We start from the raw sequence: 24,625 nt of genomic DNA, 5'->3' as shown, positions 1-24,625 counted from the left end.
AGCAGGGTCAGGTGATGCTGAAAAGAGGCCCAGAGGAGCGAGAACGGTCTCGGGGCAGCTGCTGGGAAGCTGTCCTGCTGGAGCCAGCGGCAGCATGAGCCACCGGCGGATGCTTCCTGTGCGACGTCAGCTGCTTCTGTACACGCCGCGGGCAGCTCATCTACCTCCCCTGCACTTGCACCTGTCAAGCCCACTCCACGCTGAGAAGCCCCCTCCCGTCTTGGGTGACATCACTGCTCCCTCAGGCAGCAGCCAAGCCTTGGGGACAGGGGCCCAGCCTGCCAGCCCCCTCCCCAAACCTGCAGGGGGCATGCTGCAGGCCCAGGAAGAACCACACGCCCTACTTGGGGGGGGCTCGGCCCCCCTGACCGCTTGGGAACGGAGTATTTTTTGGGGGTGGGGAGGCTGCGTTTGGGAACAATAAGAAAAGATCAACATTGTAAAATCATGAGGTTCTCATGAAGGCTCAGGGCAGCTCCCTGCTAACCATCTAGAAAGATCCGACGGAGCAAGACAAGCTGGGCTCCTTGCAGGCCCCGGTCCCGGTGGCTCCTGTTCCATCCATGAGCTCACAGAGCTCAGCGGCTGGGGCCGGGAGGGGAGCTTTCTCATTCCTCTCCCTGTTTGCTGTTGTGGTTAATCCTCACCTGAGGATATTTTCTCCATGGTGTTTTCAGAGAGAGCAGAAGGAGGGGGAGAGACAGAGAGAAACATTGATGGGTTGCCGCCCCCATGTGCCCCGACCAGGGATCAAGCCTGCAACCGAGGCCCGTGCCCTTGACCAGAATCAAACCCAGGACCCTTCATTCCACAGGCTGACGCTCTATCCACTGAGCCAAACAGTCTGGGCTCCGTCCTCTCACTCTGGAACGAGGGTGCACCAGGCGGCTGTCATTCCTACCACTAAAGACCCCCTGAGGAGGGAGCTTTTCTCAACATTTCTTCCAGCCCAACCGACCCTGGGCTTTAAAGTCAACCCCGGCGCCCAAATTGGGGAGGGGGTGGGCCTCCGCCATCACCTCCACCACTCTCCCCACCCGGCCCACCGCTTGGTCTTACTATTGACTAGTGATGTCTCCTCAATCCTACGTAAAACGCTTTACCAACACGACTTGGGGTTCAGCCCCCGGACTTCCCTGTCCCCCATCAGATTGCCATCCCTGAGCCCCTCCTGACAGTTACGCAGCTACTGCTAGAGACATGGACCCCTGATCCCTTCGGCTCCAACGGGCCAGGACCTGACCCCGGCCTCCCTTTTCATTCTCGCTTCTCATCAACGTCTGTATGGCCAACTGTGTCCCTCCCACCCCCCAGAAGCTCTGCGCTTCCCCGGCACCGCCCCCCCACCATCTGCTCCAGCAGATCCCTTCCCCTGAAGCACCCTCACCCTGCCTGCACCTTCGAGAGCTCTGCCCAGCCGCCAGGGCCCATCTCCAAGCGCCTGCGTGGCAGGGCCTTGTTCCCACCCAAGGGAAGCTCTTCCCTGTGCCAGCCGCACCCCTGCTCCACAGCTCAGCTCAGCACTTGGCAGCCGCGGCGGAGCCTGAGTGCTTATCTCCCCGTTAGATCACAGGCCCGTTTGGGGCAGGGACCTCGCCAACCCCGAGGTGCCTGGCTCCGAACAGACCTTCAATAGCTCTGTGTCCAATGAAAGAATCACCTTTTGTCCAGTCCTCAGGGGAGGTGGACAACAGTGGTTATTTCTAACAGCAGCAGGAAGACAAATATCACCCTGCCCACCTCACCCCCACCCCCATTCCACACACACACCCAGTGGTGGTCATTTCTCTTTGCTCTCAAATCAATAAGGTTTCCAACACATTCTAGCAAGAGGCACCGGAGAGAGAGCCCGGAGGAGCCTTGGGGAGCACTCAGCTCCCTACCCAGGTTGCACAAATGAGGGAAGTGAGGTGAGTGAGGGGCAGGGCCTGGGGTCACTAACACAGAAGACGCGTCAGGGGCCTGCCTCGTGTTACTGAGCTCAGAGGTCCGGTTGCTCTGCACCTGATGGACAGCTCCATGGTGACTTGTCACTGACCTCTGGTTTGTGGGCGTGGTCCGTGGTGCCACAGGTCAGCAGTCACAGCCACCGCCAGCAGTGGCTGAGAGTGGCTCTGGGAATGCTGAAGCCACAGGGACACGTGGCCACGCAGCAACACTCTCCTAAGACACAGCCTGTCGGAGCAATGTTGCGACAGCCCAGCTCTGCCGGGTGGGCAAGCGCCCACTTCACCCTTCCTTTCCACAGACAGGGTGCAGCGCAGAGATGGGGTCCCTCTGTTCTGAACTGCGCCAGAGCGTGGGAGGGAGGGAGGGAGGGAGCGTGTAACCACAGTCCCAGGGGAGGCCACAACGTGTTTAGAATGAGAAAGACTTGCAAATCTTTGAATTTCCTTCCTCCATCCCTCCTGTCTCTCATCCAGCAAAAGGAAGTTGACTTCCCAGATTCTCTTTCTGGTTCCGCATCTGGAGTGAGGCTTTGGATGGAGCTGTCATCCTCAGACCCACCCAGTGTGGGAGGACAGGAAGCTGGAGGCCCAGACACGTGTTGCTGAGTGAGAGGCTAAAAAACCCGACAGACGGAACGAAGGGCTGAAATGGATGCGGGGAAACCAACAGAGACGAAGGGAAGGGGCAGCTCTTGCCCGAAAACGCCAGCTTACAAGCAAGGGTGGGAGATGGGCGGGGCCCGTGGCTCAGCAGCTCTGGGAAGAATGCAGAGGGTTTAGTAAACATCTGATCAATGTCAACTAACAGGCTGCTGTGCCAGCCGGGGGCACCTGCTGGCTTCGGCTGCAGGGAGGGAATGAAACAGCAGGGAGGTGGCCCTCCGTACGGACCCCCTCACCTCCCTGGTAGAGCAGTGGGGCCAGGGCGGAGACAGGGCTCCTAATGATGCCAGGGAACTTGGGGTGTTTCATCTGGGGAGACTTGAGTGTGAGATTGCTGGCCCCTCACCACAGGGACAGTCAGAAAAAGGAGGAAATGAAGGTGGGGAGACACAGGGGGCTGCCAAGGTCTGGCCGGCCCAGGCCACCTGCAGCCCAAAGCTCAGTGTCTGAGGGGAGCAGGTCAGACAGCCTTGGTTGCAGGTGGAGTCAGGTGTGGTCCTGAGGGCCAGGTTACTGGCAGGGACATGTGGCTCCAGGCGAGCAGTGAGTGAGCCAGCCCTACCGAGAGCAGGAGGAGAAAGAAAAAGACAGCGTGGGGCCAGCCAGGCAGCCAGGGCTCATAGGAGACCAGCCCAGCAAGGATCAGGGGCGAAGGCAGGGGAACCAGAGCCGTGTCCAGTGCTGATGGCTTGAGCTGCTACCCTGAGACGGCAACCCCAGCTCCTGACAGTGCTGGGCCCCCCGCTGGGGCCAGACCTGGGCCCAATGGGGGACAGCAGGGAGACCAGGATAAGAAGGGGCTTTCTAACGGGCAGAGGAGCCTTCAGCGGGCAGAGCACAGGCTGCGGTCTCGTCAGGAGGTGTGGCTGGGAGGAAGGCACAGGTGCTGGGGTTGGACGGACAAGGTCTCGGTGGCTCTTCAGCCCTCGCTCCGTCATCTTCACCCTTCCCGCCCTGTTTTGAAGGGCGTCCCCGGGGCTCAGCCCAACTTCCAGGGGTGCTCAGGGACGGCAGGAATGGAGGTAGGAGAGACGGTTTGGGGATGGAACTCTATCCCCAAAGCAGCGAAGCCTCATGGGCTTGGAAACCGTGGGCCTGGCCTGAGTCCAGCTCTGCCTCTCGCCGGCCATGTGACCTCGGCCACGTCGCAGAATCCACCTCACAGGACGGCTGTGAGGACTCGGTGAGGCCATAAAGTAAAGAGATCGACAAATGGCTCATAAAGCCATTCTCCAAATCCACAGTTGGAATCAGAAGCCAGGCCTGATGGGAGAGTACCAGGAGGGGGTACAGGTGAGTTCCGGGGCTGAGCAGTGGGGTCCGCTGACAGGAGATTAGTATGAAGAAAGTCCATCATGGGCCTCAGTGGGCCCCCACACCCAATAGCCATCCCATGACAGGTCACCTAAGAAATGACCAAGTCCATTCTGGGACGGACGGTGGTGATGACTCCACCGCAGAGAGGGTGTACTTGCTCCCACTGAATCGTATACTTAAGAAATGGTTAACACGGTAAATGTCATCTTACGTCTATTTTACCACAATTTAAAAAAACATTTAATGACAAAGTCACAACGTGGCCCCAAGTCTACTGATCACAACCCCAGTGTCCATCCCACCACCAGACAGGTCTGTATCAGGGATGTGCTCAGAGGAAATGGAACTCTGAATTGCAGTGAATTTTTTACTTCAAAGATAAACATCCGTATCTTTTCCAGTGATTGGGCTTGGGAGATGTTGAGCAGTGGTGATTTTGCTCCCTTTTCTCTTAAACACAGGAAAATGGCATTTTACCAGATTCCTATCGAACAGACTAGAACTATCAAAATGTTCTTGGTGGCACAGTGCAATAATAATGGTGAAGAATCCTCCAACACTAACAATTAACAGTGCCTTCCGACTTCCCAGAACCTCAGGGAGCCACTTATCTGGAGCCCAGATTTGGAATCACTGAGCTCCCACGACGTATGTACAAGCCCCTTATTGGCTCAGCCGGGGTGGCCATGAAGATGGCTAAGAGGGGCCCTCCCGGGGCTTATCAGGGAGCCCGGTGTTTCTTCATCAGGTGCCCCGGAACCCCCGCGGGGCATTCAAAACACACCTCCCCAGCAGTGGGCTCGCTAGCCTGCGGCCGACATCACAGATGATTCTGATGCCCACCTCATCTGCTGCCCTGGGGACAAGAGCACCATTTACAAAGAGTAACAACAACAATTCAAAATAGGATGGATTGACAGAAAAAGGGACGCCGTCTACGCCGGCACGCTCAGGGAGACAGAATATTCTGCTAAGGTGACACTTGTTCCCCAGAGACTTTGGGAGTCTGTATTCAGGGAAGGAGGTTGGAACTCAGCACGGAGGAAGGGCACTCGGACACTGACTTTAATTATCCTAAAAGCTTTAAGATGCCAGACCAGCTTATAGTGACAAGAGTCTTTAAAGAAAAGTCACCTCTTTAAACTTTAAGAGGTTGGAACCTAAGAACTCTCTTTTTGATTATTTACTGTTTCAAGTTCAAGGTGAAATCCAGGGGACAGCCCGCTCCCTTACTGGACAGAGAGGCCAGGCAGTTAGGAGAAGGAACAAGGTTGCTTGGACAGCCCCTCCCCCGCCATAAGGGCTTCCTGAATACAAACTGTATTGGTCATTGTTAGCACAAAATATTCACAGTGACTCTCCCTCCATTTTTCCCTCCTTATCATTGAGCATCCTTCAGACGAGGGGTCCTGGACACAATCAGAGGCCCCTGAGAGAATCTGGTCCAAACTGCCCACTTTACAGATGACAAAACTGAGGTGGAGAGAGAAGTTCGTCCAAGCTCACACGGTGACTGGTATCCCGGACGGACCAGCCACAGGCCCCTCGTACCAGGGGGAGGTGGCAGAGGCTTCTGCCCACGGGCAGGACAGGCATTCACGCAGAGCCTGTTCATTCACTCAGCTGCCCGTGCCGGGAGGGGGATTTCTCGTGTCCCCGAATTAGAGCAGAAACTTCTTGAGAGGTGTGCCACCCCCTCACTTCACGGGGCCCAGGGCGAGGGCAGTGTGTGGTTTCCAAGGCAACACACGGGGAGGGGGAGGGGTGTGTGGATTCCACCGCCCAGGGCCACTCTGAGCCTCAGGGGAGGAGAGTGGGAAGTGAGGAGACACCTACTTCCCATTCACAAACACTGACTCCTCCCAGGGCCAGAGGACACCTAGAACACCCTGGACTCCTGGAGCCAAGGAAGCTTCCAGGGGACTTGGCCGCACCCATTTGCCTGGAAGCCAGTAAAGCCGCAGCCGGCTGACCCCTGAGCCTCCGGGGAGGAGAGTGGGGCCAGGCCTGGCCCCCCTGGCCGGCGAGTCTGACCACGCGGGGCGGCGGTGTTCACACCTGTTATCAGACACTGCACACGGCCTGTGGAGGAGCATGGCACAGGATGCCATTTCCAAGCGACGAACAGAAAGCCACTACAGGCCGCGGAGAAGCCCGGCGTCGCCACCACCTGCACGCAGGCCCACAGCTCCGGGCGCGAGGCCTAGAGGCCCGGTGACAGCACAGGAGCTGTCACACCTACAAGGAAGGGCACGGGGGGGGGGGGGGGGGGGAGGAGCCCTCTTTGAGGCAGAAAGCGTTAAACCCACATGTTTAAATATTTAGCAAATAAGACCAAAATGTCACCCAGAGACTGCCAGGCTGGCGTGGTAACCACGGCCATCCACGGCCATCCTCGGCCATCCACGGCCATCCTCGGCCATCCATGGCCATCCTCGGCCATCCACGGCCATCCACGGCCATCCTCGACCATCCACGGCCATCCACGGCCATCCTCGGCCATCCACGGCCATCCACGGCCATCCTCGGCCATCCTCGGCCATCCACGGCCATCCACGGCCATCCTCGGCCATCCACGGCCATCCTCGGCCATCCACGGCCATCCTCGGCCATCCTCGGTCATCTTTGGCCATCCTCGGCCATCCACGGCCATCCCCGGCCAGCAGCAGATCCACGAGTGAAGAGGTGCTGGGCTGAGGCTGGCCGACGAGAGGGGACGAGGCGGTGGTGGGGAGGGCCACGCCGGGCATGGCCAGCTCGCAGGGACAGCCCACCGAGACCCGAGAGCCCTTATGAGGCAAGAGCTCAGGCCGGAAGCCAGGGCCTCCAGACGAGTCAGCCACAGCTCAGCTGTCTCCCCTGTGACGAGGGGAGGGTAAACGCGCCTGCCTGTCCCAGGTTCGTCATCTATTCATTTGTTCCCACCTACTGAGTACCTGCTGTGTGCAAGGTTTTCTCTCCCGCGGTCCCCACCATGGTCATGGCCCAGGGGCGGGCCAGGCAGTCCCACACAAGACATGCAGGGTCAGGGGCAGTGCCAAGGGCGCTTTGCTCAGGGAGTGGGGTACCCGGAACAGCTCCACGAGGAGGAAATATCTATGCCGAAACCTGAAGGTCTGGGAGGCGACATCAGGCAGCAGAAAGGTCTGATAACATATGTGAAAACCCTCCAGAACATACGAAGCACCAGACAAGGTAAGGAGGCGGCATCACCACTGAGCAGTTGCTAACGTGCATCTGCTCAGAAAACCTGTGAAGGGTCATCTGACAAGGACTCCAGGTGTTCAGGGTCAAGGTGGGGGCTGCAGCCAAGGCTGAGCAGCTCCTCCCCCCCCCTCCTTCCTCCTTTCTTTCCAGCCTCGCCAGGTGCAGGCGGGCTGGTAGGAGGGTGAGAGGTGCCCTCAGCCGATGCACAGTGGTCCCCCGGGCACTGTTCCCTGGAACACACTCCCCGTTTCCAGCCTCCTGCGTTTGCGGAGATCTGTCCAGGGAGCGTTCGTTAGAGTGGATGGAGCAGGAGATGGACAGGAGCTTGGCAGAGGCGGCCGCCATCTGGAATTTTCCTGTCAATCTCTACACCCCTAGGTGCCTGGAGCTCCCTCCTCACCTCTGGGCAGCGTGCCTGGGTGAAGGGGCTGGTGTCCTCAGACCAAGCAGGCTGGCGGGGCCGTCTGCCTGGAGGTCTCCAGATCTCAGGGGTCCCAATCTGTTCAGCTCACAAAGAAGGCCTTGGCCATTGGCCCATCTTTGACCCAGTGAAGGCGATTCAAATTCATCAGCCAACCAGCCAGAGACAAGCTTAGGAAATGTCTACCAGCGGCCGACAAGGGTGGAGACCCCAGCCTCGCGAGGTTTAGGCGGCGGCACCTCCCCTGAGGACAAACACACCTCCCTTCTGTTCTCTCTCCACTCCTCTCAGTCTCCCAAACACAGACACCGCCCATCATGGCCCTGACTAGCCTGGGTCACCGTGAATCAAGGTCTAGGGCCAGCAGCTTCCAAAGGCAGAGGTAGGGTGTGAGTGACTTCTGAAGTCTCCGGCACCCCTGCTCAGGACCTGGTCCCAGAGGTGCCCCCAAAGCCTGCCACAGCTCCTGCCCCAGGGCTGTTGTTTATCTCAAGACTTCTGCCGGGATACCCCTCCCGCCCTGCTTGCCAGGCAAACACGGCCTCATCTAAGCGAAGGTGCTTTGCGTATATTATCTCATCTGATCTGCACAACAACCCTTTGTGATGGGTACTATTATTAGTCCCATTTTGCAGGAAGGAAATAGACTAAGAGGGATTCAGAAACTCGCTAAAGGTCACGCCATAACACACTACAATGTGTCAACGAGCTGGATTTGAACCCAAGCCAGACCCCTCTAAAGTCCATGGTCTCAGCCACCTGCTATCCTGCCCTCCAGGGTGGCACCAGAGGCATCATCAGAGCCAGAGAGTCACAGCAGGTTGACAGCTCCTTGGAGAAGCAAAGTGCTGTCAGGGTTTCTAACACCGAGAACCGGCTCCTGCCCCATAAGTAGACATTGAATGAACGAGCCAGAAGGGTACTCAGAGTAGGGGGAGGGAGGATACTGGGGAGCAAAAAGAGTTCCGTGTTTTACGAGTTGAGCCAGGGATGTGCCAACGGCATCGAAAACGTGAGCCTGCCGCCTGGGAGGCTGCCACTGCCCATCTGGGAGTTGGTGATCGCCAAACCACAGGAATAAATGGGCTCTCCAAGAGAGAGTAAGGTTTTCCACGTCTTGGTAAATTTTTAAAAAATGCCTTATTGCCTGACTGGCGTGGCTCAATGGCTGAGCATCAATCAACCTATGAACCAGGAGGTCACGGTTCAATTCCTGATCAGGGCACATGCCCGGGTTGCGGGCTTGATCCCCAGTGTGGGGCGCACAGGAGGCAGCCGATCAATGATTCTCTCTCACCATTCATGTTTCTATCTCTCTCTCCCTCTCCCTTCCTCTCTGAAATCAATTTTAAAAATTAAAAATGCATGTGTGTGTGTGTGTGTGTGTGTGTGTGTGTGTGTGTTTTCATTTCTTTCCAGGACACACTGGCAGGAGAATAACAGATGCCTGAGCCTTTGGAAGCTCCATGCTGCGTGCTCCATGCCCCACCCCAGTGAGACAAGAGGAGACTGAGCAGAGCCCCCGGCCACCTTTGGGCGCCCCTTTTCCCTGTTCCAGAGCCGGCTGGATGCTCCAGAGAACCCGTTCCTCTGAGTGGGAGGGCAGATCTCCTAAAACCTCCTGCTACCCACCCAGGGACAGCCTCCCCCAAGAGACAGTGACTCCCTGTCGTGGGCAGGCCCACAGAGGCAGAGGGGTTCACAATGCATGGGGAGGGGCACCCCCCGTCCCCTCTGAGAGCCTGCCAAGCCGAGGTTCTCCGACTTAAAGCCAGAGTTTGGTTGGGAGTTACCCGGTACTGTTTCAGAATTTTTCTCCCTCAAAAACACACAAGTTGTCCAAACTAACAAAGAGGAATACTGTTCTAGACGGTGCCCCAGCATCTGTGCGCAGGGCCAAGGCCTGGGGCTGGAGGTGAGCATCTGGGTCAGAGTTGGGGGAGGTGAAGAGACGGTCATCCGGTCCCTGCTAAAATTTAGCCAAGTGACCAGCAACTGGTAAGGATGAGCGAAGTGCCGAGCAGATCCTTAGCACAGCCCCCGCCAGCACCCACGAGGCAGTGAGCACACCCTGCCCGCCCGCCTCACACCAGAGGAGCAGCAGCGGGCCGTTCCCCACGGAAGGGGCTTTCCAGGGGCTCCGCTCTGGATAAGAGCCGGCAGTCCGCCCTCTTTCCGGAAGCAGGTCTCCCGCTGGCCGCACACCACACCTCAACCAGAGAATTACAGAACTGGGGGGCTTAGGAGCCCCAATGAACAGATGAGGAAACTGAGGCCCAAGACCACAGCGCTAAATAATGGTCTACATTGCTTTTAAGACCAGGTACCTTGAACCCAGGACCCTTTCATGCAACACATGCGCTGCACACACCAGCTGTTTGTCAGACACTGTGAGTCCCGAGAAATGAAAAGATTGATGGCATCCTAGTCCCCGAGGTGGGGGAGAAAAGGACGGAACAAAAACTTACAGGAGAGCCGGGTGAGGTGCATACAGTGGGTGTAGGTGCAGGAGCAAGCCCTCCCTGCCCCCACCACAGCCCCCAGGACAACCTGGGCCCAAACCTCTCCCATTTCCCTCCAGAAAGAACTTGACTGGAAGGTCAGAGGCCCAGAGGGAGCCACAGACTGGAGACTTCCCATGAGACCATGGGGCACGTCAGATGTGGGACTGGGCAACGGAGCTGAGTGCAGGCAGGCTTGGGCCAGCATGGAGAGCAAGCCCAGCCCCCCGCCAGCACCAGGCAGACGTGACGGTGACCATCTGGTGGGCCCAGCTTGCACATGAGCAGGCCCAGCTGGGAGCAGTGGGGCAGAGAAGGGACTGAAGTTTTCATTTCGTGAAAGTCCTCTCTGTACTGTCTGCTGTTACCAAGGCTCTTCAGGGATCAGCAAAGTGGGCGATAGGGCTCCCCCACTTCAGAGGAGGCCCCTGCGGCCGAGAGAAGTTGTTACTGGACTCCGGTCATTCAGGCTGAAGCGTCTGAGCCAGGAGTCCCAGCCACTGGTCCCACTTTGCTTCTCCCAACTGTGAGTGCCAGGCCAAGGTGAACGCCTGAAATAGCATCTTCTACTGCCCAATGTTAGGACAAAGCAAAGATTGGCCGTGAGTGGAGGGCGGGACCAAGGGTGCCCAGCTAGGTGCTGGCCTGTCACCACATGGCCCTGCCACAGGCCACAGCGGAGGTCACAGCTGCCGTTGGGCCAGATCGGGGCTGAGAGCTAAGCTGCAGACCCTGAACTGGGAACAAGGACCCTGAGAGAGTCAGGGAGGGACACCCGGCCCTTCCAATCCCAAGCCTGGAGTGGAGAGGAAGCCGTCAGGCTCAGGGACCATAGTGTGGGGCTGTGGCTGGGAACTGCTCTCCTTCCCCCGCCCTCAAGCTGCATGGTTAGCTGGTCTTTGCGATTCTGCCATTTTCTTTGGTCTGTGTGACACCTCCCACACAGGTCAGGGTGGCCTATGGTAAGACAGACTCCCTGCAGATGAGGGCATGGGGGCTGAGAGGGGCTGAGGGGCTCCCAGCTCCGTGGCTGGTTTGGGGAAGCCCAGCCTGACTCCTGGTTCTCCTCGGTTCCTGCCTCTGTCCCTCCTGCCTACACTCCCGGCTCCTTCCTGGGGCTGGCTGGACAATGGTCTGGGTTAAAGGCCACACGCTTGGTCCTCTTCAGGCTCCATGAAGGAAGCTGCTTGGTGGCATCTGAGACCGTCAGCCCACAGAACATAGCATCGCTCTGAGCACCTGTGACCTCCAGAGACAAAACAGTCCCAGCCTCTGGATCAGGGGCATCTGGTCAGCGACAGCCTGGAGCCCTGCCCAGGGGGGCTGGCGCCGAGGCCTCTGCGCCCAGGCCAGCCACAGCAGCCCCCTACGTTCAGCAGGAAAGCAGCCCTGCTCCCTGGGGGGAGGCGCTCACACCCACATCTGCCTGTGCAGCCCATCGGCCCGACCACGATGAGCAACAAAAGGTTACTTGGGTTGCTGAGCATTCTCACACACGCTCCTCACTCCATCCGCACGCAACCTGTAAAAGGCAGACTCGAACCCTCGTGTTCCAGGCGAAGAAAGATTCACCTGTTCCAACCCAGAAAGGTCACAGGGCTGGCCACACACACCGTGAGAAGAGATCATGGCTGAGCCCTGACCCCAGATGTTCTGACTCTGAGTTCTGGTCTTTGTCAATCTCTTGCTGCTGCCCAGAGGTGGATCTATCTGTGCTCCTCCAGCCGAAGGACCGGGGTTACACCCAGATTCACATGTGGGACCAAGAACATCTGGATGCCCAGGTCCCGCAGAGCAGGTCATCCTGAAGGGCCGTGAGCGGGGAGACCCACTGTCACAGAAGATGTCACAGATCTGCTCGCTCCTGCCTGCCCTCTCCAGCCCAGGGCGAACAATGTTCCCAACTGGAAGTGTACCCCAGGGGCCCGGCCAATATTTCTCTGGGTGCCAAGTCACTCCTGGGCACCAACCTGGACAGGGTAAAGTCTACAGCACATGGAAATGCAGGTTCCTGGTGGTATTCGGGGCAGTGTGCGTGCGTGCGTGTGTGTGTGTGTGTGTGTGTGTGTGTGTGTGTGGTGTGTAGGAGGTCACGAGACAGGTCTGTCTCCCTGGGGGGGATTCTGTGACTCAAGTTCAGAAAGGATCCAGCGAGAGTGAAAAGTCAAAGCAACGCATAGGGTTCTCAGATGAAGAGAGGCTCACATGTCCCAACAGTGCAGTGGTACTAAATGAGTGTTCCGAGCAGACGGCCCCCTAAATCAGAGCCACGTTTGCCTCTGGGATCCCCCAATGAAGATGATGTCGCCGTTGTTCTAAAGCCACAGGACAGCCTCACAGTCCCCTCTGCCGTGAGGGTCCAAACCAACAGAAGAGCCACGATTTTGGACACCGTCTTATGACATCACCCGAGTAGCTGCTTAGGGGGTGAACTTGGGGTGAGGACAGGCTCAGCCTGCCCAAAGAAATGGCCACTGCCTGACGGGTAAGGGCCCAGGGCACCTACCTGGACTTCACGTGTGTGATAGGCGATGATCAAACCCAAGAGGATGATGGTGGACAGACTGATAAGGCATTTCAGGGCCAACGAAAACATGGAATCCTGCAGGAGAAACAGAGAGAGAATTACCGAGGGCCAGGAATGGGGCGGCTCGTTTTACTCCGAGGCCATGTAAAGCGGGAGCCCTGGGGGCAGAGGAGAGACTGTCACCAGAAACTGCCTTAGGCTGGGCCCTGAGCCGCTCCATCTCAGCAGCTGCTCCCAGCCCGTCCTCTGTTCTCAAGGGTTAAATCATGGCTGTCTCCCTGGATGATCACTGCTTGGGTGTGATGTATTACCTTTGTTATATGTGACTAGAGTCAGTTTGATGTGTTGTTTAGAATTTTTGCCTCCATGCTCATAAGTCATTTGAACATAATTTTTTTTTTTTTTTTTTGCTGCTGCTGCTGCTGCTGTGATATGGTTTGGGCATCAACACTGTGCCAGCTTAGTCCTCTCTTTTCTCTTCACAAACCTGAGCCAGAGGATTCCTGCGGTCCTTCTATCTCTGACCATGCAGGATTTTTTCAGGAATGAATTAGAATGTCTTGGCAGCTGCTCTCATCTCCTGTTTTAGGTCAAGGGCAGGGAGGAAGGGAAGGGTGGCAGAAGAGCAACTGAAGAGAGAAGGGGGCTGAGCACATGAACAACTAGGGGTCCTGGGCAGGAGAAGGGCCCTGAGGGGCCTCCCTGCGGAGGATGGGGGAGGAGGTTGGCTACGTGGCCTTCGCTGCAGCCTTCCAGCCCCAGGGGAGCTTAGAGGACCCCCGTGGTTGGGAACACAAGCTCTGGGGACAGCCCGTTGGTCCAAACCCTGTCACAGCCACTAGCTAAGTGACCTCAGGCTGCCCGGCTGCCGCGTGAGCCTCGCGGGGATAACCTACCTCGTGCGGCTGCTGTGAAAAAGAACGACGTGTGCATGTAAAGGGCTGGACCAGTGCCTGGCTGCGTAAAGGCCAGTACCACTGTCATTTACTTTGCTTCCTCTACAAATGCAGGGCGACTCTGTGCCTTCCTGGGCGTCTGAAAGCCTGGGAGTAGAGACGGCTTCCAAGCCCAAAGGAAGACAGGAGCGCAGCCTGAGCAAAGGCAGCAGGGGGAGGCCGGTGCCCTGGCGTCCGAGAGATGGACGCCACACAAGAAATAGCCCCTGTGCTCCCAGGGCTGGGGTCAGAGCAGCGCCCTATTTCATGGAGCACCTTACAGTTTACAAGGTGCTTTCACATACCCGTTCTCATCCATCCTCACCACAGCCCTGGCCTCTATCCCAACTCAACAGACACCCCGGCAAATGCTCAGAGAGGCTTGTGCCGGGTTCACAGCCGAGGCCTCTGACTCCCGGGGGAGCACTCCCACAAGCCCTCAGGCCCTCTCTCCAATGGGAAACAGCAGAAATGCTCTCTGAGAAGTGTCCCCCAGGACTGCTTACGACAATAACGGAAGGTATTTCAAAGGTAGGATGTGATTAACTGCCTGGTGAAACCTCCAGTAAACCCGGGGTGGGCGGGGGATCAAGAGAGGGAGACATCACTGTTCAGAAAGCTTTCAGAGAGCCCGGCTGGTGTGGCTCAGGGGTTGAGCATTGACCTGTGAACCAGGAGATCAAGGTTCAATTCCTGGTCAGTGCATATGCCCAGGTTGCAGGCTCAATCCCCAGTGTGGGGCGTGCAGGAGGCAGCCAATCAATGATTCTCTCTCATCATTGATGTTTGTATTTCTCTTTCTCTCTCCCTTTCCCTTCTGCTCTGAAATCAATAATTTAAAAAAAATTTTTTAAGAAAGCTTTCAGAGTGACAGGGGGCTGGGGGCTGCAGGGATGGGTAGTGTTGTCCAATAGGGCAACCAGAGGCACGCCCAAACCCACGCTCCCACTGCCCTCTGCAGGCCGAGACGGAATGAAAACAACCCTCCCTTGTGTCTGTCCATCTACCAGTCATTTATCTGATACAGTTCCTGGGGCCCACGTTATGCCAGGCAAGAACTAGCACTTGGGAACCCAAGGGAGAACTAAGGAGGTCGTTCATTCATTCATTGTTTCTTTCATTCATAACCATTTCAACCAATTCTCATTTCTTGAGCAACTACTACATGCCCAACAGTGTACTAGATGCTCTAAGATATTTACAGAGAGGCCCTGCCCACCAGAAGCTACCCATGTGGCTTATACACGAACGCTAACTTCCTACACCGTGTGGGCTTGTCCAGCTCTGGGGAAGGGTCTCCATTGTGCGCTGCCCAGACAATGATCTAAACATAAGCCGCTGCCATGGTCCACAAGTTAATGAAGAGCAGCCTGCAGTCATCACTCAGCCCACGTGTACGGGGGCTGGTGGTGTGCGGCTCCCATTATGGGCACGAAGCAAAACAGACCACAGTTCCAGTCCTGGAGAAGGTTCTGGTCTTCGAAAGCACCACTTGATGCCTGACACATGACCCAAGCCAGAGGCCTGGATGGGACTGAAAGATCGGACATTGAGGTCAGGGACACGTGGGCTGTTGTAGGGTGAGACAGAACTCCTTACAAGAAGCAACTGGGGATAGCTCACAACGTTTCTGAGTCAGGAGTGACCATAACTTTCTTCTCAAAGGAGCCTGAAGGCGTCTGGGGAGCATCAAGCCTCCGGGGAGGGGTGTGGGATCAGCCGCACATTTCAACCTCTAATTTATTTCTTTTGGCAGAAATGAACTGAAATCATTATCCAAGTCTATTTCTATCATTTTTAGAGGAAGAGGTGAAGGGGGCCAGATGGTGTCTCCTTTCCTTTCAGCCTCTTCCTTTTGTTCTACAACTGAAAGCCTTTACGTAAGAGGCAACTCCTACCTGCTCCATGGTTTTGAATGGTGCAACCTCCTTGGCCAGCTCCAGCCCCGTAGGGAGATGAGGTGTGCAGTGGGTCAGCCGCACACTTGCTACTTTACAGATTTCCTTGCATTCTCTATCACATGTCAATAAAAATAGACCACCAACCATTCTTAATAGCTGGGAAACATGTCAAATAATTCTGGCTGAACTAGAAATGTTTTCTTTTTGGATAAATATTTAATTACCATCTTTTCTTTGCTGCCTGAACTCCAATGAAGCTTGAAATTGATATGGTTCTTGGGTGATGACAGCGACTCGGGGCTGGCTAATTAGTTGCCATACACTAGGCCCTGGGGGCACCTGGCGCACCTGCTCTGCCCCACTCACTCCCATCCGAGGGCCAAAAGAGACCGACAGGGCTGGAAGGGAGTCCTACAGCCAACTGGTCAACCCCTGTCCCCTGCAGCTCAGAACTTTTCAACAACAGAATAATAACCCTTAATACACATGAATGCTTAGGAATTCTATCTCAACAGATAAGAGTCATTTTTAAGCCATTTATTCCTCAATGCCCAAAAATAGTAGGGTGGGTAGGTAAATTCGAGAATAGCCAGAACACTATGCAGCCACCTAAAGGCATTTCTATAGAGAATATTTGAAGACATGAGGAAAGGTTCAGGATGTAATATCAAGTGAAAAAACCCAGGCCCCAAAACTGAATATATGGTATATTTCCAATTAGTTTTCAATTTTTTACTTTTAATGTAAAAAAAAAATGGTGAAAATACGGTACCATGCTCTAAAGTGGTAGGCAGGGTGCTCGACTCACAGCACACGTCTGTACGCTCCTACCAGGGAGAGATGGAGAGTCTAGGAAACACACTGATACCATATCACCGCTGATGCTTGAATACAGTAGGTGTTTAATAAGTGCTTCCTGCATCCTAGCTGGTTTGGCTTAATGGATAGAGCATTGGCCTGCGGACTGAAGGGTCCTGGGTTTGATTCCAGTCAAGGGTCAAACCCAGTAGGGGGTATGCAGGAGGCAATCAATCAATGATTCCCTCTCATTATTGATGTTTCTATCTCTCTCTCCCTCTCCCTTCCTGTCTGAAATCAATACAAATATTTTTTAAAAATAAAGAAGTACTTCCTGAAATTACTTAGTAATAGTACTTTTATTTTTACCTAACATTTACTGAGTCCTGACTGTGTACCAAGTCCCAGGCAATGCCTACTACACAATTGAACTTCCGTCCACACCCTACAGACGAGGTCACAGTCTCCATTTTACTAATAAAGAAATAAATAAAATGACTTCTCCAAGGTCACACAACTAGCCCAGATTTTAGCTCTATGCCAGATTCTCTTCTATATACCACGCTTCTCCCCTTCCTTCAAACAAACTAAGCTTCTGTGTGACATAGTGAATTCCCATCATTCTAGTGGAGGCTGGCTATAAGCCATCAGGGGTGCCACCGAGTGGGAGGGTGAACCCTAAGACACCCCCATTCATGTGGTCCCTGTTCTGCTCCAGGCCATCAGCCAGCCCTTCACAGATCTGTGATTTCTCATCGATGACAACATCTGTGATAAAGAACTAACTACCGTTGGGCTTTCCACGCAAGGTGAGCATCACCAATCCACTTTTACAGAGGAGGATACCGAGGCTCCGAGAAATTAATTTGTCCAAGGATGTGCCAACAAATGGCAAAGGCAGGACTGATGAAGCTGGGATGACTCCAGATCTGCCTGCCTCCCGGTTCCATGCTGCGCACACCAACACCCCCACCAACACCCCACCGTGCCCCCTGGCCCCCCGTGTCTGCAGTGAGGCCCTCAGACTGCCCCAGGCCTTCCTCCCCCGAAGCTGTGCAGAATGACGGAGTGTGTTCCCGGCTTCTGAGCCAGCCGTATAAATTGCTCTCCTGCCTGCCCGTGGCTTCCAAAGACTGGCCAGAACTGTAATGATTATGGTAGATCTTCCCAGAGACACTGAAGTCTTAAATGTGTTTTATTGCTTGGAACATTTGAAAAGAACAGAAAGCTGTGCTTGCAGGCGGAGTCCTGAGAGGCACGGAACAGAAGTGAAATAGCATCTTAACCGAGAAAAGCATGTGCAGGTGCCTTCCCCAACCACGCTGATACCCCCACAGTGTGTGTGTGAGCACGTATGTGGTCCATTCATGATTTTTGTCCCTGGCTGGAACCCCGAAAGGGAAAAAGGTGATTCCATGAAAGTCAGTATTTACTGAATTAAGAGCTACGTTTTGTGCATTCAATTGGGAAATAATGGATTTAGAAATCTTTTCTGTTTGGTGAGGTCAGCTTTTCCTTCAATTTCATGGAGAGGCTCCAAAATTGATGGATACTCGGCATCAGCTTAATACTGTGACTTGGTAATGGTTGTCCTAATTAGACACTCTTGCTAATTAATGTTATGCAAATTAAAACCAGCCCCTCGGCCCCTGGCAGTTCAGACCGCCATCCTGGTTGCTGTTCCCTGTGGAGAGGGGGCTCCTGCCTCCACCTGGGCTCCCACAGCAGCGTCAAGCCCCTGCCTTCTTCCCCGCTCTCACGATCACTCCTCCTCAGCCACTCACTGCACCTTCGCCCTCCTGCTCATCTCTTCCTCAGCCTCAGCCTCTCAACATCAACGGCCTGGTGTGAGGACAGCCATGGCATCCTCAGAGTGACTGCCCAGCCCGGCTCTTTCCAGAAGTCAGTCACCAGAATCCTATCTTGGTCACCGTGGTCCAGAGTGGAATCACTCAGACCCTCTGCATCCGTAGACTGCGCAACTTGAGAGCAGGGGACACAGGGGAAGCTGTCACAGTGGGAGGGGAGACAGGGCCTGGGGCCTCGGAAGGATCTCCGGAAGGCCTGAGAAGAAACAAGTTCCAAGAACCAAGATGCTTCGTAACCATGACGGCTCTGGAGTGTGGCCCTGGGCCCTCCGGGAAAATGCCTGGCTTTGGATAAGCCGCTTCACCCTTCTAGGCCTTGGTCCCCCCCAAGAAAATTCGACTCTTGGCACAAATAGTCCCTGAAGTTCAGCTAAGCCGATAGCGCTGGCACACACGGGCCACGACATGCACACTGGTCACAGGGACACGCACACCGTCCTTCCCTTTCCTGCTCTTTTCTTTCCCACGCACTTCTGCGCACGATGAACTTGTGAGTGCGGAACCGTCAGCAGCAAAACTCACTCCTCAAACAGAACACGGTGGCTCACTCGATTGCCGTGGTCCCTTTCTCAATTAGGTGGGATTTAAGGTCAGAACACCGAAACCCAAGTCAGAACACCACATCTGTGCTGCTCACTAACCGTGTGACCCTGGCCCTGTCACTTACCCTCCAGGGCCTGCTTCCTTCTCTGCAGCCAGGTCTAACAGGGCAGCCTCACCTTCCTCACGGGCGTTGGAGGATGAAATAGAATAATGCACGTGAAAAAAACGTACTCTTTTCCACACAAAGAAAACCCCACCTTCCTGTGTCGCCGATCACCCTTTCTCTTGCTGCACAGATGTCAGTGCCGGTGAGGAGTCGGGGCTGAATGAATGCACCTCCGATGTCAGCATGCTAGGGTTGCGACAATTTACAAAGGTGCTCCCAGCCTTTCAGAAGGACACCTTTGGCAGCCTTCCGTGGGCCGAGCATCCATTCCCATATACATATTTACTGAGCATCTACTCTGCCCAGGCCCTGTGCCGGGTGCTTGCAAAATGCCAGGGATTCCCTCAGCCCCCATCGGCGCCTACGGAGCCTGAATCCCACCAGGCAGGCGAAGGGGCAGGGGAGCAGGGCCTGGAGGAGGACTGGGCTGGGACAGTCAGAAATGGGCGGGAAGCCCAGGCTGAGAGAGAAGACCTGTAAGTGGCTCCTGAATGACCAGCGCGTGACCAGAGGAGGTGACCCTAGAGAAGTAGCTGAAGCTGAACTTGACTCTACACCTTTTTTTTTTTAAGAGATGAAGGAAGAGAGAGCGAGAGGGGGGCGGGGAGAGAGAGAGAGAAGGAGAAACATCAATGATGAGAGAGAATCATTGATCAGCTGCCTCCTGCACGCCCCATACTGGGGATGGAGCCCACAACCCGGGCATGTGCCCTGACCGGGAATCGAACCGTGACCTCCTGGTTCATAGGTTGACGCTCAACCACTGAGCCATGCTGGCCAGGCCTGACCCTACATCTTGGGTCAGGCACTAACCCAAGATGCTACTCATGGAGGCCACAGGCTCTCCGCACCAGCTGCACAGAGGAGGGGTCTAAGGCGTTCTCCTGCTCTGTGCCCACTGAGTGGGCGCCAAGCCTGGCTACTCCCCGCCGTGTGAGTGAGGGCAGGTCTTTACCAGGTCCCAGGGACCGGAGAGGGGGCTGAACATCCCTGCTGCCTTTCCTACATCTGAGTCACCTTACAGGGAGCTTCTGCGCCGGCTCCCGCCCCACCCACGGCTGGGGAATGCACGAGGCATGTTCCCAGTGCGGGAAGCCACGGTGAGACCACCCACGCTATCCGCTGTGTCCCAGACGCCGCCTGGGACATCCGGAGCCAGCTGACAATGACCAGGAGGGGTGCTGACCTCTGCCCTTGGGAGACTGCTTCTCGGAGCCCCATCCTCAGTCCCCTCATCTAAGCTGGGAGCTCTGTTCCTTGCCGAGATGCTACACAGGGTGAGCTCAGCACCAAGAACCCCACTCTTCTGGCCTAGGCCACCCCCCTCCCCCTCCCCAACAGACCTCGCCTGGTGTCACCGTGTCAGCCACTGTCCCTGCTGGGGTGGCCACAGCACTATCACCCTCTAAGCCCCAGTTACCCACTGATGTTCGCTGTCACTCACCCACCAAGATGGAAGCCCCCGAGGGTAGGATTCTTCCATGTCATTTGTCCACCTCTACATTCCCGCATCTAGGATTGCCTGGTGCAGAGCAGGTCAAGAAATGTTAGTTGAAGATTGACTATGTGAGTGAAGGGAGTGAAATTTTGAGATGTGTCAGGCAGCTAGGCACTTCCATCCTGAAATTCCAAATGTATGAACACTAACGGGCCCTGATGGAAATAACAGCTTAATGTGTTTACCGCGGGCCAGGCGCTGCGGCCATTGTTTCATCCTCAGAAGAACCCCATTAGAGGCCCCAGGAGCTGTCCTGAGCAAGGAAGAGGCGGAGGCCAGATTCAAACCCAGGCAACTCAGACTCCAGGTCGTGCCCTCGCCACCCAGCAAGCCTCACGACACACGGATGTCAGTCATTGGAACTACAGCTCTGCAGGCCCAGCCTTCCAGGGCTCAACGAATGCCCATCGCGCCTGCTCCCTGACGAGGCCCCAGCGGCGTCTCCATTAACCCTGAGGTCAGGGCTGGGGTCTGCATCACAACTGTAAGTGTGGCCTGGCCTGGCCAGGCCTGGGGTGGGGACAGGCAGGAAATGTTGGGGAGTGAAGGAAGCCGATGGTCTCCAAATAAAACTCACCGTCAGGTTGGCCTGGGGCCCTGCTCTGCGGCCCTCTACTCTGTCACTCCCAGAGGAGACGGGACCTGATGGGTGAGGGCCATCACGCAGCTAATAACAAGGTCATTTGGGTCTGCTGACGTTCAGTGACGCTAGCACGATGACCAGGATGCCAATCAAGAGGACATGATCCTCTGTGGGCCCTGGCTCTCCCATGGCGTGATGCCTCAGGAAGGAGAAAAGGTCATCGGGAGACCAGGCTACCAAAATATCAAGCCAGACAGGCCCCCCTCTGGCCACACACATAACTCAGTTCCAGCGATGGTTTCCTTCACAAGGTCTGAGCAGAGAGGAGCTGGTCTCCCATGCATTCTCTGCTGCATGCTTGCTGATCATTTGTTTTCCTGCCCCCACTTACAGCACTGGCAAAGATCCCAGGGGATTCCGGCCCATGTTTTAGCCCGTGCTTGCCATGTGCCAGGAACTGTGCTAAGTGTGGGACAGAGAAACACACAAGATGAGGTCCTTCTGAAGGCCGCTGGGTGCTTGCTGCTCCTAAGGTAGTGAAAGTGGCCCTCCTGAGGCGCTTCCGGACACAAAGTAAGCACTTAACCAAGGTTTACGGGGTGAATGATGTGGAAGGATAAATATAGCCTCAGACTTTCGAGCTCTATTCCAAGACAGAATGAAACCAGAAGGGGCTGTCTCTCCCCGCCACACTGGGGAGTACGAGGGTGGGATGGAAGCTGGCCAGGCACCCACAACCCAGGCCACTCTAGAACTGAGGGGTGGGGTGGAAGCTGGCCAGGCACCCACAACACAGGCCACTCTAGAACTGAGGGGCTGTGGCCTCATCCCAGAGCAATGAAGTCAGAACCTCTGCAGGTGAGGCCTGGGCACTCACATTTCAAAATACTTCAGTGATTCTCATACGCAGGCCAGAGGTGAGCATCGCTGCTCTCGGGGCAGGAGAAAGAAGCCCAGAAGGTCGGGGCCGCCATCCACCATCACAGCCTTGCGAGATGCTGTTGAACAGGCAGTCAAGCATAAGCAGCGGAGCTCGGGAATCTTGGAGCTAAAAGGCAACTTAAAAGCTATCTAATCATGGCCAGTCAGCAATCACATCCCTCTGCAGCCTTCTCCGCCTTTGATGAATGAACGCCTGTCACTATGCATCTCATTCTGAAGGTCCCAACCCACACCTGCATCTCCGGAGAGGCACATACCGAAGGTCTCCCATCGCGGCCCCAGAATCCATCCTGGCAGCTAGGGGTCCTGAGTGACAAGGAACCACCTCACCTTAACTCAGCCCCACGCTGGTGTGGCAGAGCCCTGCCAGAAGGCTGCTCCATTTGCCATCACCACGAGGGGTTCTCCTTACAAGGATCCACTGCTTCCCTCGCCAAGACCACCGCCCCGCATTTCCTCCGCTTGCAGAAGGCTCCATCCTCTTAAATATTCTAGAATGTGTGAAACAAATAATTGTGCTTTCTGATGGCTTACTTTTAAGTCATTTTATTTTCTCTTATTAAAACCCACCTGACCCCAAACCAATAAAACCACAGGAAAGCATTTTTGCACTGCAGAAAGCTGTCCATGCTCACTGGGCCTCTGGCTAGAACTGAACCAGCCCAGGCCTGGACTCCTCTCTCCCCATCCTGCCCCATGACACACACCTGCCTCCCAGCTTCTCTGCAGGAGTTGTGATCACCCAGTGGCAGCAGACTGGGTAAATGCCCCTTCTGATGGGGTAACTTGAAATAAGAGTGCCGATTCGCTCACCGGATAGCCACAGGGAAACCTGTGTTGGTTTTAAAGACACAAGGTGAGGCCTATAGACCACCCCACCCTCCGTCTCAGCCTCATCACCTCCTCCAATTGGTCCTCCCTCTTTCTCCCCGCAGCCCCTGCCTCTGCCTGCACCGAGGGCTGCTGCTGCCGAGACCTCACCTGTACCTCCAACCTCCTCAGAGAATTCCAGGGGGGGACCTCTCTTTCCACCCCCCGCCTGCTGCCTGGAGGCACACCCATATTCATCCCCACACACGGGGCAAAACCATCTGCTGAGCCTGGCAGTGTTTGGGGCAAATGAAAACTTAAAGCTGCACAGAAATTCCATATGGTGAGAAAAACAGTCGCCTGGGCGGCCCCACAGACACCTCTGAAGGCTGCTTCGGAGCCTCCCTGATGAAGAACAGCCCTGTCTGTGTTTCCCCTGCCACGTTCCCCGGCTTCCTGGAGAGCGTTCTGCGGACAGCATCCCCTTCCTTCGGCTTCCACACCCACACGCCTGCCAACAAACGTGAGACAGCAAGTGCTCCACCCAACACATGGGCTTCGCTGAAGGGGCCTCCTAGGCTGTCTGGTCCCACTTCCCCGCTCTGTAGGCAAGGACACCAGGGGCCAGTGAGGGCTCTGTCTTACCCAAGGCCACGGGCAGTGACAGCAAGGGCTGATGCTGCCCTGCCTCGTCGGAGGGCGGGGCCGGCCTTGTTCCCATTCTGCCTGTTCATGCGCTGGACGGTCCTGAAAGGGGCGGGACCCTGCCTGATTGCTTCCCAACCCTTTTGCAAACACTCCATCCAGGCTTGGGGAACGCACATTTCTGATACGGCTCATTCAAGGGCAAATCAGAAATAATAGTTACCTGCTCCAGATTCTCTATCTTCTTTTTGCTTAAAAATATAAAAGCTTCCACATAAATAAAGGGAAATGGTCTGGAAAAATAACCAGTTGGCATGGAACAACTGGCATTTCAGAGCTGCATGAGAAGTGGAAATACCGTGTTTTCTTTGTGTGTATGTTTTGTTCTTTGTTTTATTCAGAAACTCAGCACAGCCCGAGTTGTTAACTCCTAGACATTTGGCACAGGCTGTTCAATTGTTTGGATGTGATGGACGATGTTGACAGAAGTGGTGGAGCCCAAACACGGGCTATTAATAGGACAAGCCTGGCACTTCGATGTCTCTCTTTCCTTCACTAGCTCTCTGGCACCAAACTCTTGCCAACCTGCCCACCTTTTGCTCTGAGGTGCCGTCAGTTCCAGCAATGAGGCACCCGGCAAGCCACGTCTCCTGCCCACGTCCAAGCAAGCTCATCCCTGCACCTAGAAGAAGGCCCAGGCCCCAGGCCCAGGTGGGCTGCCTGCCTGCAGAGCCTCAAGGGAGTCACGGGGCCTAAAGGTGCCTCCCACAGTGCAGAAGCCGGTTACCCACAGCCTAGGGGAGTCGGGAATCTCTCCTTCTCCATGTATTTGTCTCATCCACGTCCTTCCTCCAAGGACCTGGAGCAGTCCCCATCTCAAGGCAGGAGATCATCCACCCAACAGTGCAAGTTAGAGCTATTTATTTATTTTTATTTTTATTGGTTTTAGAGAGGGAGAGGAGGAGGGAGAGAGAGATAGAAACATCAATGATGAGAGAGAATCATTGATCAGCTGCCTCCTGCACGGCCTCCACTGGGGACTGAGCCTGCAACCTGGGCATGTGCCCTGACTGGGAATTGAACCATGACCTCCTGGTTCATAGGTCAGCAGTCAACCATGGAGCTGTGCCAACCGGGCAAGTTAAAGCTATTTCAAGGCAGGAGGACCCCCGTCATTCCCTAAGGGAGGATGCTTCTGGGAATTCTCTCCAGATTCAAACTCTCCACAGATTTACTGAGGACCTAGGGCATGTCAGACCCTGAGCCTACTCATTTTCATATAGGATCTCACTCAAGCCTCACAGCAAGGGGTTACTGTCCCCTCTGGCAAACGAGGAAACTGAGGCACGGA

At 55.5% G+C, this 24,625-nt stretch overlaps 1 protein-coding gene across 5 annotated transcripts in view; it reads right to left on the bottom strand.

The window, feature by feature from the left end:
* KCNN3 (potassium calcium-activated channel subfamily N member 3) overlaps positions 1-24,625 on the bottom strand; it is a 135,284-nt gene that overhangs the window by 81,479 nt on the left and 29,180 nt on the right. For all 5 annotated transcript variants that reach the window (XM_080648152.1, XM_080648151.1, XM_080648153.1 and 2 more), the window contains exon 2: positions 12,565-12,660. In XM_080648152.1, the coding sequence (XP_080504278.1) occupies positions 12,565-12,660 (96 nt within the window). The remainder of the gene's footprint in view (positions 1-12,564; positions 12,661-24,625) is intronic.

This window comes from Plecotus auritus (assembly GCF_963455305.1).
Source record: "Plecotus auritus genome assembly, chromosome: 12".
NCBI classification, from domain to species: domain Eukaryota; kingdom Metazoa; phylum Chordata; class Mammalia; order Chiroptera; family Vespertilionidae; genus Plecotus; species Plecotus auritus.
Note: the sequence above shows the minus strand (reverse complement) of the source record. Positions and strands in the feature narration are given on the sequence as shown.